The 21920-nt window shown below is 37.7% G+C and overlaps 2 protein-coding genes across 2 annotated transcripts; both read right to left on the minus strand.

Moving 5' to 3' along the window:
• Positions 1 to 7023: 7023 nt before the first annotated feature.
• On the minus strand, positions 7024 to 7953 carry LOC115078060 (olfactory receptor 4S2-like). Its single transcript, XM_029580661.1, has one exon. It carries the CDS (start codon positions 7951 to 7953, stop codon positions 7024 to 7026), a length of 930 nt encoding a protein of 309 aa, XP_029436521.1.
• A 5975-nt stretch (positions 7954 to 13928) lies between these two features.
• LOC115078537 (olfactory receptor 1509-like) lies at positions 13929 to 14870 on the minus strand. The gene has a single exon (XM_029581458.1). The coding sequence runs from the start codon at positions 14868 to 14870 to the stop codon at positions 13929 to 13931; it is 942 nt and encodes a 313-aa protein (XP_029437318.1).
• Positions 14871 to 21920: the final 7050 nt, after the last annotated feature.

Genomic DNA, 21920 nt, shown 5'->3' on the forward strand with positions numbered 1-21920 from the left:
TTAATCAAATTATATCTAAAGAGAAACAGGAGTCAGAAGAATACATGAAATAAGGTCAATGCAAACAGAAGAGCAATAACATTAATATTCTGTAGTCGGGACTATGGCTTCAGATAAGCTCGTCTGTCATTCTCAGCCTTCTTCTGTGTGAGCAAGACACATTCATTGGCCAATCTGTTGCTCGTTGAATGGATTCTGTTGCCCATAGTCTTACAAACTCACAGTCCTACCTCAGTAACCTCTAAGAGACCATCTTGCATGAGGTGAATTACTGTGTCATAAGGTACTTTCTTTAATTTTAAATTTACATTTATAACATAGTTTGCTTGATAAATGAGATCTATCTATTCCATTTTAATAAATTATTCCCTTATCGACTCCGACTCCAGGGCAAATTGTTCATAATGATCTTGAGATTTGTGAATAAAGATCTTTCCATCTATAGCCAAATAAAAAATAATAATCCTTCCGTTTTCATATATTCAAATTTCCACACTTTGATTATTCCACATAAAATCTATTCATGTTTTACTAGAATCCGATCCACTTTCTCTTTATTAAAATAAAGTTTTCAGTTTCCTTTGGATGCTAATTAATATTTCGTTGTATGACCATAACCATCTGTAAAATCTTTTATAATCTCACCTCACTTCCAACGAAGAATTTTTTTCTTCTGAAGATAATGAAGTATTTCACCTCTTCCTAGGTCTAAAAGTAAAGAAGCAAATGAGTTATTTAATAATCAGGGCACGGAGGTCAAGGTACTAAATCTGGATCCGGCACTTAGGAAAATGTAGGCATCCATTTTATACTGATACTTTGTACACAAAATGAGGGGAAAACACTCAGGGAATGATAAAGACAACAGAGGAATGTATTTAGAACTAGCGACTTAGAACACTCTCATACTGCAGTTTAGTATATATTTCCTTTATTGTTTCCCAGGAATTCCCTATAAGTCATTTATGTTTACAAAATGACACTGACACTAATATTAAATAATTGGAAATTGCAAGATAGGTAAACAATAGGCATATAGATAGATACAACATATTTGAAGAGACTAGTCTGAATGGTTTATTTTTGCTTTCCTCATTCCTGAAAATTACCAAAATGTATAATTATTAGATACAGTACATTCAGAAATTCTGGAGACTAGGTAGTATCTTCCTCACTAGATCTGTCAAAAGCTATAGGCTGAGGTTTGAAAGACTGAAGATCTTTCTTCGCTTTCTCTGGTAGGCAGCAATGCGAAACACTTAAACTGTTTGGGACTCTTGGGATACAAATCCTTGGAGGATCTTAAAAAAATATGCAGGTTAATAAATGTCATTTACTCTTTTCCTCAGTAGCCAGGATGAGTTTCTTTCTAAGAAATGGCTTATTGCCTGTGGAGACAAGCAAATTGTATTCTTTTATTTTGTGCCAGTATTTAAAGCCAAAATCTATTCTTTATCACATGCTGGTGATATTAATTTATTACATGTTGTATATTGCTCCTTACTATATTGTTCCTTTGGAGAAACTCTTTTGCTTTTCAAGCATCATAAATGAAGTGCCAGTTCATTCACCCTAGAGTTGGCTGCATGAATATTTCTACCATATTCCTTTGCTCTAAATCTACTACATATCCTTTGTCAGGCCAGTAAACCAGAGCTGAGAGCAATTTACGTTTGCCCTGACTCTTAGTCTCTAAACAAAGATTGATGACCCACCTCCAGCAAAGATATTCAGAGCAGTCCATAGAAAGGGGATGAATAGGGGTGACACTCTAGTAATCTTAGCATTCCAGGGCCTCCGCACTCCTAAAGTCAGCCCTGCAGATATGTATGAAATCGTGTAGAGGAGTGTAACCCAAGGCTTCCAGCATACCTGCCAAATTCAAGCCAGATCAGTGCAAGGCAATGATTACCCTTATCAGTTCAACCAGAAGGTAACAGGAAAACTAAAACTCATCTGCTGTTTGTTTCTAGAAGTATACACTTCTTCCACTTCAAGTCTGAAAAGTATCGAGCAATTATAAATTATTGTTATAGCCTATGTTAGGTAATTATATAATATAATATTTTACCATTGTTTTAAAACAAAAAGTTTTTCCTGGTAAAAAAAAAAAGCAGTACAATCTTCCTTTAGACAATCCTCCTCAGCAATCAACTACAGAGAAAGGGTCATTTCAAGGTGTGCTGTGTTCAAATTGTATGCTTTCCAAATTTCACTCTGCTGTTTGTATAGGGTTCTACAGGGATATGGGCATCAATATGAGCCTTGGAGCTCAGTAATACACAGCAGCATCCTGAAGAGAAGCAGAAGAAATCCTCAGGGGAAGAGTTTTATTCTCGAAATGTAAAACGGTAGAAACTGATCTTCAAAATATTTGACCTTGTCAGGCATGAGCTTGAGAATGTAGAGAATGAACTGTGGAGACTGGTTCAAATCTTTCATATATCTAAAAAGGTAGGGGTTGCTACCAGTTGTGCTAAAATAAAATTACAGTTTGTTTTTTTTTGCTTTCACCTTCTGTAATTATCTCAAACTCCTGACACCTTCATAAACTTTTCCCTTGGGCCACACAAGTAGCTAAAATATAAAAATGGTGGATAAGTCTCCATAGTATAAAGACATTTTCAATTGTAACTTCATCTTTAAAAGTAATTTTACACACTTATGTACAAAGCATTTTTCCTATAAAGACCAAATGGGAAAAACTATCTTGCACATTAGCCCAGAATATAGTTCTTATGAAATGAGACATCGGTGTGAGTTCAACCCGCTTTAAAACACCCTGTACATGTATTTGTAGTTATCCGTTTCAGAGAGAGGCAAACACACTATACAACTTAGGGTCATTCATCAAAATGCATTATGGCATTAACGTATGCGATAATGCATGTGATAAGGCAATAACGCATGCGATAATCATGTTACTGCATGGTGTGAAAGCAAATTTTTTGAAGGGGTGGGATTGGGGAGGGGTTTAGGTGGGATTAATTAAAATGAGGGGCAATATCACACTGTGCAATAGCATAAGGCATGCTATCGCATGTTTTTAACACTGGAAATAACTACACTTTTATTTTCCTGGTGTTAAGCTGAGGGATATGCCTGAAACGGCCATAAGGCAATTTTTGATAAATATTGTAAATAGCATTTCAGTTGAGATGCTAAGGTGAGATAATATTGTAGAAACCTTATCTTTGTGAGACTTTTCTCACTCCATATGATGTCAAATCTTCACCATGGTGTACTGTGCTGTTTGTACATCTCACTCTGCATGTAAAACTGGCCCCCAAACCCTAAACCACCACCAAGACCTCACCTCAATCTATTAGCTGACCCTCCTATACAGAAGTATCATGGGGTGTGAAAACTTTTCTGTGCCCCCTTTTTCTTACTGTGGGTGTTATCCATGTAATATTATAGCATTTTGATGAATCTAGGTGCAAGGTAGATATAATTTCCAAGTTTTTTTTTAATCCTTCTTGAAACCAAAAAAAGCTTTGGCATAAACCACTGAACTTTAAGACTCAGTGACTGACAAACATTTATTATATATTTAAATCTTCTTATACCCTTAATGGTCAACACCAATATTACGTGTCAATAGTTTTATGCATATATTTTTTTTTCAGCCTACCAAACTGTAACTACACAACATATAGGCACAAATAATATGATGTGTATGCCCAACCTTTCCCCCTCTTGAGTATCAGTTAGTTGAGTATCTTGCTAGTTATCCATGCAACAAAAACATTGTATTCTGCACAAGTAGGATGTGCTTATCTTTCTGAAACTTTCTGCTAATGCAACCTGAGGAGACATTTCTTGCTGGTCATGAGAAGGGCAGGACCATGCTTTAGAGAAGAGATTGAGAAATGCACTGAGAAAACCAAACATTAGTTATATAGTAGTAATCATAAGATAATGCAAGGCACGTGAGGATCCTTCAAGTTCAGATAAAGGATTCAGTCGATACGATAGGTGCCAAGCAATGCCATCTTTGAAACTCATCTAGGGTATTAAATAAGTCATAAATACTTTAAATACATATTTAATGCATATTTATTTTAAAGCATTTACAGCCATTGATCTGAATGGCTTGTTTTTGGAGGGGTAGTATTTTGCAAATATAAATACAAATTATTTTAATATGCTATTATGTTAGATAATTATGCTATAAATAATTATATTATACCAGTGTTCCAGCCCCAGATTTGCAAGCTCCTCTTACATACACCACATGAGTATGCCACTACTCCAAGGGAGGGGTGCATCTCTAGGTAAACATGCAACCTGTTTAATGTGCATGCCGTCTGAATTTCAATAATTTTTTTAAATCATGTACCATGGAATTGTATCTTAATGGGGGATTCAGGGCACAGTAATACATAGCAGAGGTCTAAAGAGAAGCAGCTGAAATTCACAGAGTAGGTGCATTGTTCTGGACCTGTAAATACGGAACCTTGTCAAGAATATAAAGGGAGTGCATAAAGAGTGTAGTGAGCTGAGGTTTCAATCAGCTGTACTAAAATTACAGTCCATTTCTGTGATTTCTTCTTCTGTAGAGCCATGAGACCAGAGCCATAGCTGGCCCAGTGGCTGAAACCTCATCCCCGGATGCCCCCAATTTGTGTCTACGGATTCCCGCAGAGTTCCAACATCAGCTGTTTGATCATACGGAGCTGTTGTTTGAATTGCTTGGGGCAATTTAGCAATTGGGTAGGTAGGAGTGGAGGTGCATTAGATAGGCTGGGGAAGGTCTGAGTAAGGGTATATCTGACTTGGGGCACGAGAGTGTAAGAAGCAGTGGGCAGGGAGCCGGATATTGTGAAATTGAGAGAAGGTGGAATGGTGCTTGAGAGGTAGGGGGGAAGAGACAGAAGAAAGGGACTAGGCAGGAAATGAGCGGCAAGGAAAGAAGAAGATTGGAGAGAGTTTGAGTACAGAGGGTGGAAATGGGGGACTAGGGAGCTATTGAAAAACAGAGGAGGAATAGGAGGCTGAGGAAGCATGAAATAAAGGGAAGGTGTGAAAGTTGGGGATAAGAAACTGGTAGGTAGGTGCGAGGTGGAAAGAGTAAGACTGAGGATGGTTATGGTCATAGTTATTTTATTTATATACTACCTATGCAACAGCCCTAAAAGGCTTACAAAAAACATTCACAGTGAAACAATAAAAAAAACCTCTACATTTAACAATACCAAAACAAAGAAAATAATAATAAAGCAGCAAGTTAAAACAGAGAAAAGTACAACTCATTTACATTCAGACAACATCCAACAAAGCATGGATCTGTGCAGTCTGGGCAAACAAGCATGGGGGTAACTTGCTGGATGCTGCGATTACTACCCTTAATCATAAGCCTTATGCTAACCTTTGATGCAACTCCAACATTGCTCTCTGCATCAATGAAAGGGGATGGCAGGAAATTTGAATCAAACAGTTACCAACAAGTTTGATGAAACAGATAAGTATGGGAAAATAAGTGTGGAAGCTTGCTGGGCAGACTAGATGGGCCGATTGGTCTTTTTCTGCCGTCATTTTCTATGTTTCTATTTTAATTCAGAATTAACAATATAGAACAAAAAAATTGTTAGGGTGGGAGGTATCTAAGCTCGTTCAAAAAGAATGGTCTTTAATTGTTTCTTGAATGTCTTAATACAATGTATTAATGTAAAGAGCACATTTCAGATGGAAGGCTGTTCCACAAATCCCACTGAAAAGGAATGCTGGTGAGCTGAGTTACAGACAATTTTGCTTGGCACACTGAAGGCACCTCCAGCAGTGCTTTTTGAGATGATCCTTGTTGGAATATAAGGCTTAAAAAGGGTGTTAATCCATGCAGTGACCGGTGGAGCAAGCAGTTTGTGTACCAGAAAGATGGCTTTCTATCTGATCCTTGACTGGACAGGGAGCCAGTGACGATCAGATAGCTCTAGTGTTACTTGCTTGCGAATTGAAAGCCCTGATATTAGGCAAGCCTCAGCATTTTGTAGGAGCTGCATCAACCTAAGAATGGCAAGAGGTAACTCTATATACAGCACATTGCAATAGTCAGAAGCGGCAGTATCAATAACGGGACAGTCATTCAAAAATCATATGATTGTAATGGGATTTTGAGAGGATGTAAGAAACGTACTTTATTAAAAAAAACCCAAAAAAAAAAACAACCCAGCTCTAATCACAGCCCTGATTTGTGGAATAAATATTAAATTAGCGTCAGTGATGATACCAGGACTTCTAGCCCGGGAAACTATTTTTACCTCATTTCTATTAATGATTACATGAGTTTGGGACCAAAATTGACTCACAATGTCAAAGAAAAACAATTTCAGTTTTTGTTAAATTAGGTGCAAGTCTATTCATAGTTAACCAAGATGAAATGATTGTCATACAAATAGAATTGTTTGCATAAGTTTCAGGCCAGCATTTTTCCACAAGCTAATAAAAGACGTTATCCATCTAACTCCAGGTTATATAAATTATAAATCTAAGTCCAATTTATCAGTCTATCTCCTCCATTTCAAAGTTCAGTTTGATTATTGACCACACTATATTTATACTGTAAGGCATCACATAACTGGAGGTTTTTAAAAGACTGGAAAATAACAAAAGTTAATATAGAATAACAATACTGCTTACTATTCTCATATGGGTTATGACTTAACTTTTCTTTACTTATTCCTTAAAATCAAATTTTGAGATTGAGGAGCAGATTTTTAAAACTTAAGCGACATTAAATATCTACTGAGCAAATAAGCATATTTGCATAAATCAAAATTTGTGGATTCCGTGACGCATATAGAAAGAGATATAGTTCCTACTGGGGGCCAAAAGTGACCTAATTAATTCAGGTCTACTATATCTTTCAATGGAAATCCTATTTAAAAAATAGTAATAGAGGGGGAAAATTATTAGCGCTTTACCCAGTGGATTCAAGAATGGACATCAATCAATCAGTGACATAAGATGGTTTACACAATGATGTTTTTATTTCTAAGACAAGAAATTAGTTTATGTGCATCTTTAGAAAAAAGATTTTCCTACTCTTAGTTTCGTCATGGCTTTTTTCACCTCCTCATTTCTCAGGGTGTATATGAGGGGATTTAACAAAGGGGTGACAAGCGTGTAAAACATAGAGACTGATTTGTCAGCTGAAAACGTCACCGAGGGTCTCATGTAAATGAAGACACAGGGAACAAAAAATAGAGTGACTACTAGAAGGTGGGAGGCACAGGTAGAGAAAGCTTTGCGTCTTCCCTCTGCTGAGCGAATTTGTAAGATAGTGGAGATGATATATATGTAAGATATGAGTAACACCAAGAAACAACCCAGGGTTATCGATCCGTTGTTGGCCACAGCTACGGTTTCATTGATGAGGAAACTGGAGCAAGCCAACAGAGATAATGGGTGGACATCGCAAAAGAAATGATCTATCTCATTGGGACCACAGAAGGGTAACTGAATTGTAAGCAATACCTGCGTGAAGGAATGAATGAAACCACCTACCCATGTGAAGACTACCAGTTGGAGACAGGTTCTTCTGCTCATAATGGTGGTATAACGCAGAGGATTGCAGATGGCAACGTAGCGGTCATAAGCCATTAAGGTCAGGTGAAGACATTCTGCTCCCCCAAAGAAATGCAGGAAGAACAACTGAGCCATGCAATTGTTGAAAGAGATGGTTTTGGTTTGCGAGAGGGAGTTAGCAAGGGATTTGGGGACAGTGACTGTTGAATAGCATAAGTCTAAAAAGGACAGGTTGCTGAGGAAGAAGTACATTGGAGAGTGCAGATTAGAGCTCACGTGTATGGTTACTATGATGAGAACATTCCCAGCTATGGTGAAAAGGTAGACAATTAGAAATATCACAAAACATACTATTTCTAATTCTGGAGTCTTGGAAAGTCCTAAAAGGATGAATTGTGTGACTCCACTTTCATTCTTGATTGCCATTTATTCGACTTCATCAAATTATACCTAAACAGAAACACAAGAGGCAGGAGAATAAATGAGATGAGGTAGATGCAAACAGAACAGCAATAACATTTGTATTCATTACTAGGTACAATATACCAGATAACCTCGGACTGTCGTGTTCAGTCATCTTCTGTGTTAGCAAGATACATCATTAGCCCATCTGAACTCGCTGAAAGGATTTTGTTGCCCTGCGAATAATCTTACAGTCAACTCACAGTCCTGCCTCAGTAACCTCTGAGAGCCCATCCTCCACAAGTTGGATTATTGTCTCTTAAGATACTTTCTTTAATTTTAAAGATTTATCCAGTCTATTATATAACTGATCCTTCTACTCCCCAGGACAAAGTGGTCCTGAGAATTATGAATAAATATCTCCTTCTCTGTAGCCAAATACAACAAAACATCCTTCCCACATGAAGTCTCTTCACATTGGGCTACCCACCGATCCATGTTCTCCTTATTAAAACAATGTCTTCAATTTCCTTTGGATGCTAATTAGTTTTTAGTTTTATGGCCATAACCATCTGTAAAATGTTTTCTAATTTCACCTCACTTCTAATGAAGAATTTCTTCTGAAGGCGATGGAATCCATGTGTACAATGTAGCAGAATAAAATGAGGAGTCAAACAATTTTCTACATCTAGCTGGAGTGTTGCATTGTCCTTTTATTTGAGGAATCGCCTGTTAGTTGTTGCTGACCTTGACGTTATTGCTTATGATTTCAGATGATTAATGTTGATCAGCTCCTTTGTACAGGTTTATTTATAAAGATTCGTTTTTGTATGGGGGATCTTCAATTACTTATTAACACTGCCATTGTAAAAAGCAGATACTTCACTAAACTACTCTAAAGCACTAGGTATCATCAAAAAAACAAAGGTTTCCAATAAGGAGGCATCTTTCATCCAACATATTCAAGATTTTGAAATATAGATATAGATTATTTAATTGTGCTTAGTTTTTGGATGTCATTTTATGCAGATAATATATGAACATGGATTACATCTTCCTTAAAACTAGACATTTATTCACAGAATATACATGCCTCACAATGTGTAGAAAATGCACATAAAATATGGACAAATGTTAGGATATGGATAATATATGTTTACAAGGCAAATGACCAAGCCTAATGGAAGTATTTTGTTTTATTTTTAAAAATCCTTTTTTGAGAGAGAAAATCTCTTTATTCTTTCCCTTTGACTCCCACTATTTTCTTCTATTTCTATCGCGTTTTCTGACCACTTTCTTTTTTTCTGACACCCATTTGCTTCATTCCTCACCTTAGGGAAACTACATCTACCATTCCTGATTTCAGTTAATATAGTTCTTTATTCCATCCATTCAGATTGCAAATGTAATTACAGTAGACATCCGCCTTCTAACCTTTCTCCAAGTTTAGTCAACTATGATTTCTCATTGGCATATATATTAAAGATGGAGCTGGGGAGAGACACTAAGAGAGACAGCAAGTGAGGTGGGACAAGGAGGCAGGAATAGACAGAAAAGAAATGCAAATTTATTTATTTATTTATAACTTTTATATACCAAGGTTCAATTAACAAGATTAATTATCACTAATTTATAGCAGGAAGGGCAGCTTCTCTCTTATCCTGCAGCTGTTTCCCAGTATTTCTTTGCACCTGAAGTATGTTTACAAAATGACACTGACACTAATGTTTAATTATTGGAAATTACCAGATAGGTAAACAGTAGGCATATAGATAAATACTTACAACCTATTTGAAGAGATTATCTCTCGAATGGTGATTCTTTTACTTCTTCCCTGAGGGCGATGGCAAGGCTCTTCACTTCCAAATTATAACTGCATTCCGGAAAATTACCAAGATGTATAATTTTCAGATACAGTACATTCAGAAATTCTGGAGAATAGATAGTATCTACCTGCTTGGATCTGCTAAAAGCTACAGGCTGAACATTTGAAACTCTGATGCTTTCTTCACTTTCTCCCGTAGGCAGCAAAGTTAAATACTTAAACAGTTTGTACTCTTGGGATAAAAATCCTTGGAGGATCTTAAAAGAAAGTGTGGATGAAATAACTGTCATTTCCACTTTTCACTTGGAGCCTGGCTGAGTTTTTAATCTGTGGAAAAACAAAAAGTTTGGACTCTATATAGTCTGACTGGATACATTTAAATGCATTATAATGCAAGTCGCTTATCCAGTGAATTAGTCATACCATCAAAATTCAAAACATATCTTTTTGTTCAAAATAAGAAATGGTTTAATTCTTATGGAGACAAGTGGTGTGTGTTATTTCATAGTGTGCAGGCATAAGAACATAAGAACCTAAGAAATTGCCATACTGGGTCAGACCAAGGGTCCTTAAAGCCCAGCATTCTGTTTCCAACAGTGGCCAATCCAGACCATAAGTACCTGGCAAGTACCCAAAAACCATAATCAATTCTTCATCAACCCATAATATCAATTTAGCATATGCTGTAAAAAATATTTTTTTGAACAAGTCACCTATCTATTAATTTAATTAAGTTTTACATCAATTTGTTTATTTTGGTATATTTTGGTTTATTTTGCGCAAAATGGCGCCAGCCGTATGGCAACACGATTCGACTGCAGGAGGTCGTTCCGGTCCCCCGCTGGACTTTTGGCAAGTCTTGTGGGGGTCAGGAGGCCCCCCCAAACTGGCCAAAAGTCCCTGGGGGTCCAGCGGGGGTCCGGGAGCAATCTCCTGCCGCGAATCGTTTTTCCGTACGCACCGGAGGTCCGAGAGTAAAAGATCACACCGGGATCCTTCCTCTGGACCCCAGGTAATTTAAGGCATTTTGGGGGAGGGGGTTCGGGAGGGTGGGGGATTTATTTTAAAGGGTCGGGGTGGGTTTTAGGGATGTTTTAGTGTGCCGGTTTTCGATTTACACGATTTACACGATATTTACACGATATTTACACGATATTTAAAAAACCCAAACTGCGACGATCCGATTCCCTCCCCCTCCCAGCCGAAATCGATCGTTAAGACGATCGATCACACGATTCACATCTCTAGACTGTAGAGGTTTTGTGTGTAATAGAGTGTATATGTTAATTATTTATTTATTTATTTTTTATTTATTATTTTTATTATACCGAGTTTCATGATATGAATCACATCAACCCGGTTTACAATTAACAATGTGAATAACTGCAGAGAGTAACATGGTAGAAACATTTCCCAATTCGACATCAAATATAATAAGAAACTTAACAAATAAAAACATTGTAACAATATTTAGGATGTGAGGAAGTTACAAAAAACAAGGAAAAATAACTAGGATCTGAAAGGGGAGGAAATTAAAGAAAGAATATTAACATTTTAGCCAACTGTATCAATTAATAAATATGTATAAAATTATAAAATATAGATGGGTAGGAAAGATTGACCAAATATGAATTGTAGTGAAGTATAATATGTTGTTGTCACTGCGTGTGAAGTTAGTGGGTTTTTGTTACAGTTCACTAACTTTTGTGTTTATGCTGATGGGTGGAGAATTTAATCCAGATCTGGGAATGCTTTTTTAAAAAGCCAAGTTTTTAGTCTTTTCCTAAAAGTTAGAGCGCATGGTTCTTGTCTTAAGTCCGGGGGGATGGAGTTCCAAAGGATTGGACCTGCAGATGAGAGAGCTCTTGAACTGTAGGATTTGTGGTGGTAGGTTTTGGCATGTGGAACCTGTAGTGATTCTTTGTAGTGTTCCCTGATGGGTCTGGCAGATGTGTGTTTTTTAAAAGGGATTTGTAGGTCGAGTTGAGTGTGTTGATGGATGTTTTTGTAGATAATCATGATGGTTTTGTACATAATTCTGAAGTGGATCGGTAACCAATGAAGGTCTTTGAGGATGGGGGAGATGTGGTCAATTCTCCTGGAGTTTGTGAGGATTCTGGCTGCAGTGTTCTGTACCATTTGTAGAGGTTTGGTGTAGGAAGCTGGGAGGCCTAGTAGTAAAGAATTGCAATAATCTAGTTTGGAGAAGATTATTGCTTGTAGGATTGATCTAAAGTCATGCGCGTGGAAAAGTGGCTTTATTCTTTTCAGAATATGTAATTTGTGGAAGCAGTCTTTGGTAGTTTTGTTAATGAATGGTTTGAGGCTAAGACGGTTGTCTAAGATGGCTCCTAGATCTCTTACATGTGTGGTTTGTAGAATGGTTGGAGGCTTTGAAAGTGTGTTGTTGTTTTCAGGTGCTATAAGGAGATATTCCGTTTTCGACGCATTAAGGATTAGGTTAAGGCTGTTAAGGAGGTGTTTGATTTCTAATAGGCAATTAGTCGATGACAATCTTTGTCAGTGTCCCATCACTTAAAAATGATGATTATGTTGTTGAGTCTGTCTTAAGTTTCATTTTTTTGTTCTATTATGTATATGATTATGTATATTGCTTAGGACCTAGGCATAAGCAATTCAAATTTAATAAAATACAAAAATACAAATATGTGACATGGAAGGACCTGATGTTGGACTTGGAGTTGTGTTGTATTGTAAACCAGAGTGAGTATTGGAGTCCCTCAGTGTGAGGCAGGGGTTTATAGAAGGCACATAAGAATAGGATGAAGACATATCTAATGAAATGCTGATAAGTGTTTCGCTGGCATATTCTGGATATAGTGTGAGAAGCTTGGGTTGTGTGTGTGGCTGTAGAGGTGGAGCTGGTATATGCAGGTTATAGATATGCATGAATGAGTTGCACTGTATAAGTGAGTTTAGAAGAGTTCATGTAAATGTGGGTAGCTGGGAGAGCATGAACTATGCATGTGTGTGTTCAGCATTTGAGGTTGATGTTGCTGAAGCTGTGAGTTGTGCAAAGGTCAGGTAGGCACATAGCAGATATGAGAGTGATGATATGTGTGCTAAGTTTCTGAAAGGTCACTGGTAATGGGAAGTTCAGGGTATCACTGAAATTGTTGCATATAAATAGTGCATTATGTGTCAGTGTGAATGGGAGAGGTGAAGGGTAAAAGCTAGTGTACCTGCATTAAGTACACTTAATGTGGGTAAAACCTATTGACAATTCAATAGCATACACTATAGCAATTTTTAAAAGAGATAAAAATCATAAAGGAATAAGTATAAGATGCACATAACAGTGGAAATCTGTCAATGGAATGGAGAGTCAGGCATCAAGAGACATCACATAAAGACAGGGTAAGACTGATTCTTTCTGGTACAGTAGTACTGTGGTACACAGATTGCATCACTTACCATATTTAGAAAAATTCTTCAGTACAATAGTTTTTATCATGTAGTGTTATATTACAAGGCTTCTGTACAATTGTTTTAAATAGTCCATGAGGAAAACCTTGCAAATAAAGTTGAGGGAGATAACAAAATTAGCAAACTGGAGCTGAACTTCATTAAACTAATAAGCAACTTAACCCAGATGCAAACTGCTTGTTTGGATTATTGTAGGATCTTGTGGTGGGAAATTGGAGGGGAGGGAGGGGTGCTGGGTGTAAAGTAGGTGCATGTTCAGCTACCCAGGAAGCTGAAAACACTGGAGGAAGATAATAAAAACTGTATTGGCTAAGGCTTGGTATCTTACAGGTGGTCAAGCACTATGGCAGGCATCTGTGACATATCCTTGGAAGTGTGGACAGAAATAACTGGGCAAACTGGATGGATCAGTTGGTCTTTTTCTGTTGTCATCTACTATGTTACTATGCTACTCATTGACAATTAATTGTGAGATACAATAATAAATAAAATTGAATACTGAATGTACTAAGAATATATTTGAAAATATGAAAGCTCGGGATTCATTAATGCTCATGACAAAAACTGTGACATCAGCTCTGAAAAATAATCAGCAAAATTGATTCACATTTACTGTCTCATTAAAAGGCAATTTTAAGTAAAAATAATACACAAAATATACATCCAGAATCCAATTAAACAGTTACATTCAAACTCAGTTTTGCACTTGTTTCTTCTGAAATCAGGGCTAATGCATCCCCTGAGAAAATACTTTCCTACTGTTCAGTCTCCTCATGGCCGTTTTCACTTCCTGGTTTCTCAGAGTGTATATGATGGGATTTAACAAGGGGGTGAGAACGGTGTAAAAAATGGAGACCATCTTGTCAGCTGAAAATGTCACTGAGGGTCTCAAGTAGATGAAGACACAGGGGCCAAAGAATAATGTGACCACCATGAGGTGGGAGGCACAAGTAGAGAAAGCTTTGTGCCTTCCCTCAGCTGATGGAATCTTTAAGATGGTGGAGATAATGCCTACATAAGATACAAGGAGCACAAGGAAGCAACTCAGGGAAATCATTCCACTGTTGGCAACAATCACTGTTTCAATGGTAAAGATACTAGAGCAAGCCAACACTGATAATGGGTGGACATCACAAAAGAAATGGTTTATTTCATTGGGACCACAGAAAGGCAGTTGGTATGTTAAAAATGCCTGAGTGAATGAATGTACAAAGCCAGCCACCCATGTAGAGGCTACCAACTGGAAACATGCAGTCCTGTTCATTATGGTGGTGTAACGCAGAGGATTACAAATGGCAACATAGCGGTCATAGGCCATCAGTGTCAACAGAAAACACTCTGTGCCCCCAAAGAAGTGCAGAAAAAATAATTGAGCAATGCATTCATTGAAAGAGATGGCTTTGTTCTCTGAGATGAGGTTGATTAGAGTTTTGGGAATAGTAACTGTTGAATAGCATAAATCTAAGAAGGACAAGTTGCTGAGGAAGAAGTACATGGGGGAATGCAGTCGAGGGTCCACCTGAATGGTTATCATGATGAGAAGATTCCCGACAATAGTGAGCAGGTAAAGAGACAGGAACACCAGAAAGAAGATGATCTGCAACTCTGGGGTATCAGAAAGCCCCAGAAGGGTGAATTCCATGACCTTAGTTTCATTCCCATCTGCCATTTATTCCACTTTATTGAATTCTGACTGGAAAGAAGCAGTTGGAAAGATGAGAATCAGAACAGCATAAATATTAACATTCTGCAGTAGTAATATAAACTGATATTATTAAGCTGCATACTGTTCTGTCATCCCTTTGGCCATCTGAACCTATTGAATTTATTCTGCTGCCTATATGCCCATATTCTTATAGACATCTGTTGCCCATGCTTCAGTAGCACCTATTTTTATTTTATTAAAATATTAAAAGTTCACTCTTCAGAGGATTTCTGTACAGAGTGGATTACAGTATAAAAAATTACATAATAAAATTATAAATAAATCATCCATACTTCAGCATATCAAAATGTCAGTAAACACGTTTTAAAAAAACATATACAGTCTTATTTAAACAAGCGCCATCTTTTTCTTTACATACCCAGAACTAATCAATATACCTCATTCATGCTATCTCCCCAGTTCACTTGCACAACCTACCTACACAACTGTTAAAAATTCAGCCCTCCCAATGATCCTACTGGGGTTCTCCAACCCCTAAGAAGTCGACAGGCAGAAAAGAGATTGTCTGCTTGTGCAGTCCAAGATTTCTTTTTTTTGTATGCTCTTGGGTACTTCAACAAAGATCAGGAAAGATCCACATTTTTTGGTCTATGAAATAGTAACTGACAATTCTAAAATAAATAAACTCAGGCCAATACAGTAAACTGCGCGGGAGAGCCAGCTCTCTGAGCCAAGCGCCCACTCTCCCAACCTGCGCCCAGGCCCCACTCCTGGGCACATGATTCAGTATTTAAATTAGGGCCCACGCTAATAATTAGCACGTCCCTAGCACCTCCTTATTGGCGGAAGTTTTTTTTTCTGCTTTTCTGTTCACATGCATTTGCATGTGATGAGCGCTATTAGTTTCAGGGGGGTTGGCCACACATTTTCCACGTGCTATTACCCCTTACTGTATAAGGGGTAAAGCTAGTGCATCAAAAACGCGTGGCCACACCCGGGCTAACAGTGCGCTTTGTAGTGTATCGGCCGATAGATAGATAGCTGTTCTAATCTTTGTATTTATCTATCTAAGAGATCAACTACCCTATTTGTTAAGAACACATCCTTTAATTGTACATATTTTTAGCAGTGTGGAAAGAAATAACTGGGCAGACTGGATGAACCAACTGGGCTTTTCCTGCCATCATCTACTATATTACATTAAAAAGGCTTGATGGAGGAAGTCTAATCAGTCTCATAGATCTGAGATTGCTTTAGGGCAAATCTCTACATGATGGTGCAGAGGAGGGCAAATACAAGTTGCTGGTCTGTAGTGATTTCAATAGCTCAGTTTGATAGATAGATAGATAGATAGATAGACACAAAAAGCATAAAACATCCTTGTCACTTAAAAAACGGGGTGAAAAAAAAGCAGCTCATACCCTCATGGTAGCATTATGATAGCATTACAATCACAATATATCCCACCGGGGGTAACCTTTTGGATTTTAAGCATATAACTGCTTAAACTGGCTCCAAAGTTATACACACAGGTTCAACAAGCCCCATTTTCACTACCTCCCAGCGGCTGATCTGCAGCTGCCATCTATGTATGTAGCTATGGTATTTATCCCCCAGTACCCAGGCTCCTCTTTCCCTCTGAAGGACTGCTCCACTCTGAAGCTGACACTATGCACTGCAATGCTCCTATCTGCAAAATGTCTGAGAACCTCTTCCCACTTACAGTAAAGAATTCCTTCAGGGAAGCTACCGCAATATTTTGGACTTTATGTTTCTAGGTTTCTGTGCTGAGGGAGTGAATGAGTACCTAGTTGTGGACAGACAGACAAGATAGGCCATGAGGTCTCTTTTTCTGCCATCCTGTTTTTATCTTTCCATTCACTGGATGCTAATGGAAAAGGCGAATTGAGCAAAACTGGTGGTCTCGGGGTTATTAGATTTTACACCCGAGAGAAACAACTTAGGACCTCTTGCAAAGGTTGAAAAAAAAAGGGTAGGAAGTCATTTAGTCAAAGGACTGGTCCTCAATTGCTGCATCTCCCTCTGCTTCTCAGGACTGGCGCAATGAATATGCTCTGCCTCCCTTGGAAGCAGAGCGATCCCCTGCATATTCAGCGTGGAGATTCCCAAATCCTGACGTCTTAAAGGTTTGTGCCAGTTTCCCTCGCTGCATTACTTGCACCAGATTTATAGCCATCATCCCAATATTCTCACTGGTTTAAAACTGCTGCAAGCTTTTGTTCTGTACCTTTAAGTGCACTGATTTATGAGTTTATGGTTTCTACCACATTTTTATAATTTTCTGTGGGTTGTTTTTTTTTTGTCAGGAAATTAATCAACTCCGTGTCTCCTTTATGAAGTAGACGTCAGCTGCTGCTAAAAGACCAATCTCTAAATGATTTCTCACTTTTCCCCTTTCCAACTGATTGTAATGTTTTCCTAGTCTTAAAAAAATATTTTTATTAATTTATAACACTAATGCCGTTGATTTCTTTCTGCGTATTGCATGGTTACTGTTTTCTCACATTTATTTATTTTTAGCATAAAATAAAAAAATCGAGTTAGCCTTTTATTAAAACTATTTTGTTAAATATTTTTCATATTTTTTATTTCTTCACATTTTCAAGATTGAGGCTTATATGCTAGAAAAGTATCATTTTCTCTGATCCTACGATGCCAAACTCACCCTCTGTCAAGTTATGTTTTAATCATCTGCTGTTTCCAGCAACCGTCCAACAAATTAATTACAGCTGTAATCTGCGTTCCTATTCTTTCCTCACTCTTCTTTCCTCAGTCCACTAGTCCCGATTGGAATAAACCCAACTCTTTACACTATTCAACAGAGCGGAGCTCACTCCTGGCTTTTTTACAAATTCCCAAAGCGGTGCCAGTAGATATCTTCATTTCCAACTACATTTGCTCAGGTAAGACTCTCTCTTCCGGTTAGAATGAAAAGGAAACGGTAGCAAATTAAGCTAAAAATAAAAAAAGACAAAAGAAAGGGAGAAGAGAGCAGAGCGGAAGGAAGATAGAGAACGAACTGGATTGGAAATGTGAGTTTCACTCTCTCAGCACCAGAGCACAAATTCTTTCAGTTTTCTTCCCATTTCCCTGTAAGTGAAACATAACATGCACAATTACTTCATGGCATGAATATTATTTTATTTATTTTATTTATTTATTAATTTCTATACCGGCTTTCACGACCAAAGGTTGCATCAAGTCGGTTTACATTTAACAAGTCGTTTAATAAACATAGAACTAGGGTAATTGAACTGGTGCAGAAAATAATAGTTACAATGAACAAGGAAATTACCAACTGGGATAGGAGGAGAAAAGAGAAAAGGGACAGGAATATTTACATAGTAAAACGCATTTACAGTGAATATTTACATAGTATGCAATAAAGGATCTGTGTCAAGAGGATGTCAAGAGCTAAGTGGCTATTATTATTATAAGTAATTAAACGCTAAGCAGACAGAAGCACAGATAAAAGACAGAAACCTTTTTGAGAGCCCGACCTTTGAATAAATGATGTTTGCTCATCCTCCCTCTCTCTGCTCTGTACAGGGGATGCAATTATTCTTCACATCCACAAACTATAGGCCGACCTGAAACGAAGCGTAAAATGTGCACCGTTCAGATATTCTGAAGAAAATGTAATCTGCTGCTCTCTACTTTTGCCAGGATCTAGCGCCTAACTTCTGCCAAGCTGATCTTCTTTCTTCACTGATCTCATAAACTAGCAAAGAGAATTATTTAAACTCTCTCCCTTGCGCCGTTGGGAATAAACTCCCGATGGATCTCAGATCAAAGAACAGAATAAACAGCCTTAGAAGAATAACCGCCCTTGCTATCTCCTCTTTTGTCTGGTAGAAGGAAAAAAAACACCTCGCCTCTGGAGAGAATGATGAAAACCAAAGGGTTTGAAATCGGTGTATTCTGGGTTGGAATTCGGGATGGGTAAATTGGCCCAAATAATCTACTGGCTGTGCCCGGAATTTTAAAAGCCGACCTGCGCGGAAGCCAGGAGATGTGCGCAGACGTCGGGCCTATGATAAAAGGCGCCCTTGTACACTCCCTATCTCCTGGTACAGCCTCGCATCTTTCTTTCTGAGAAAGAGGCCGGGTGTGCTCTGCCTGGGGCATTTCAGGATTTGTGAATGAAATCGGTCCATAAATACTTATGCGCATAAGCACATGAGGGGGGGGAGGGGGGTCCCCTACCCGGAAACTTTACTTCTGCTATGAATGGCATGTAAGTCCTAAAACAAAACCTGGGCTAGTCAGTGGGGTTTTAAGGATAGGGGCTAACAGGGTAAAAGCGATGTTATTTATTTATTTATTTATTTAGCCGTTGTAATGAACATGTTTCCAAATGAAGATCACAATGGTTTACAGCATGATATACATATTATAACTTGACAAGGGCATAGGCTTGATGTGGTCTAGGAAGTTCCATTCTTTACCTGGGTGAACTGGGAACAAACTGGGGAAATGGGTAATTGCCTTGGCATACATGTCTGCTACAATCCCCCAACTGACACTGTAGAGGCCGCATTTGCCTTCACATGTGGGTGTCCATATAACACTGTTTGCAAATGTACATGCATACAGTCTATTTTATACAATGTGCATGTTCTAATACGGTCCTGTCCTTTGCCATGAGCCGGGATATGTGCATAGGTGTGCTCTGAGTGGCTGTTTCGAAATTACATTCCCTGTGTATTATCACAGTTGAAAACGTGTTTTTAAACAAGCAAGAAATGTTGCAAACTGCATGTTGAATAAAGTTTTTAATCAATTTTCACAGTATCAGCCTTAGATGCCAAAGGCTGCTACTTATGTACACTGCTCTCAATCTTCTGTCTTTCCCTATTGATCATTTCACCTCTCTGTGCCGAAATTCAGAGTGTAAAGTTTGAGGTGATTAACCCTATAACCACTGGGATTTGTCTTGTGTATCATTATTGAACCTGAGGTTGCTAAAAAAAAAAAAACAACCAAAAAAACAAAATCCATGCTATTAGTATTAACATTTTCATTGGTAAAGGCAATCAACCTAAAATGAGAACATAATAGGATCTTTTTCAAAAGAAAAACAAAATTTATAAACCTAAAAAACAAGCAGTAGGAAGAAATCGGAAAATAGTTGTGAATCTTCTAATAATGTATAGGTGAAGACCAGGAAATTATGATTGTGTAGTGGCAGAATAACTTCATGTACTGAGTATTTATCGGTTTTGTCTCAGCGTGGGCCTCAGAGCAGAGTAATACACAGCAGCGTCGGGAGAGACATTGTGGAAACCCTCAGGGGAACAGTTTTATTGTTGAAATGTAAAATTGCTGAAAATCTGTAACAATTCATATTATACTGTTAAGACAGCTAGTTAAAATCATGTTGTACTGTTAAGATAAGTAGTTACCTGTTCTACAATGTTTCAATGTAAAAGGATAAGATGACCTGTTGTCAAATTATCCCTCAAGTTACCATGTAAACCGATGTGATACTCGTTTCCAATGTCGGTATATAAAAACAAATAAATAAATAAATAATACTCCCAGAATATGTGTCCTTGTCAGACATGAACCGGTGTGCATGAAGAATGGACTGTGGAGGCTGATTCGGGTTCTGTCGGTACCAAAAGAGATCCGGGTTGCTACTAGTTTGTATTAAACTTGCAATCCAGGTTTGTGCTTTCTCCTTCTGCAACTCTCAAAGCAGTCGGGGCTTGAATGACTCTGTCACCTTGGCTAACACAATTACCTACAATTTTAAATTTAAAAAAAAAAATTAAGCAGGGGACTCAGTCTACATAGCTTTAACATTCTCTTAAATTTTAACAATCTTCCTAATCATTAAAAATACTCTTTCATGGTTCCATGGTTCAAAAGACGTCAAATAGCGCACTGCAAAATATCCTCATTTAGTACAAGAATTCAGGAAAAATGCTTAAAAAAATACCCTAAAACAATTATGGTCTGCAAGTTTAAAAAAATATGTTTCCAGACCATAGGAAGTTGTTAAAGCAAAGCATTGGATTATCCCAAAATAGTGTTTTGTAGAAGCAGAATGTGCTTTCTGAAGCCATTCTCGAAATTTCTGCTTCCACAGCTAGAGGAAGCATCTTCTGCACCTTGTAAGGACAGGAGCGCCCTCTAGAGGACAGTATGCTATCGGAAGAAAATTTGTTTCTGAATAATGTATATATTTCTGCACAAGTGCATTTTGACGCCACCAGGGAATGATTAAATGCCATCGTTTTCAGTAAGGAAAATGGTAATAAAATCGAATAATTTTTGCAATGGAATAAAAATAGTGAAACATAATCTTGATTTTCACCCAAAGAAAAAGTTCCCGAAAAATACCTTCAATACTAGGAAATCATGAGACAGGAAAACTAAAGAAACAAGGAGCGATGAAGATTACGGCAGTTAGAAATGCTGAATGCTTATCTTTGCAAGGAGATCCGTGATCTGCAGAAAACTTATTAGTCTACTAGATACGTTTAAGGAAAACTAGATCATTTTAGGCGCATTCAGAGAATTACTAGACATCTTCATGTAATGGATCGCTGAGTAGGATCGGTTATTAAAAAGCAAAGCAAGCAGAAGAGGATGAATTTAACCTATGCAAATCTTTTACATTTGGAACGCAACTTAAATGTTAAAAAGTTGGAAGAGGAAACCATCAGGATCCGGTCAAAAGAAATTCTAATCAGAATTCCTTCATTTATAAATTTTCCAAATATTTTCCATAGATATACAAGCGAGTAATCCTTTTGGAATATTGTAACCTTGATGCATAGAGATGTCAGTTTTGCCTCTAACAACTAAACAATAAAATCATGATCCTATTACAAAATTGTGGGGACTTATGTGCAAATGGAGCTGGAGCTTCTCAGTTTCTTTTTGGATAAGATCAACTACAGTGTTAGGCGGTTTATAAATCTAAATAAATGTAAATGTAATCCCCTTCTTGGTCTTTTGACTGAGCCTGAGAAGCTGTACTATAGGAAGTTAAGGTCCTGCCACCGGACTCCACTGGGGGAA

This window comes from Rhinatrema bivittatum, chromosome 16 (assembly GCF_901001135.1).
Source record: "Rhinatrema bivittatum chromosome 16, aRhiBiv1.1, whole genome shotgun sequence".
Taxonomy (NCBI): domain Eukaryota; kingdom Metazoa; phylum Chordata; class Amphibia; order Gymnophiona; family Rhinatrematidae; genus Rhinatrema; species Rhinatrema bivittatum.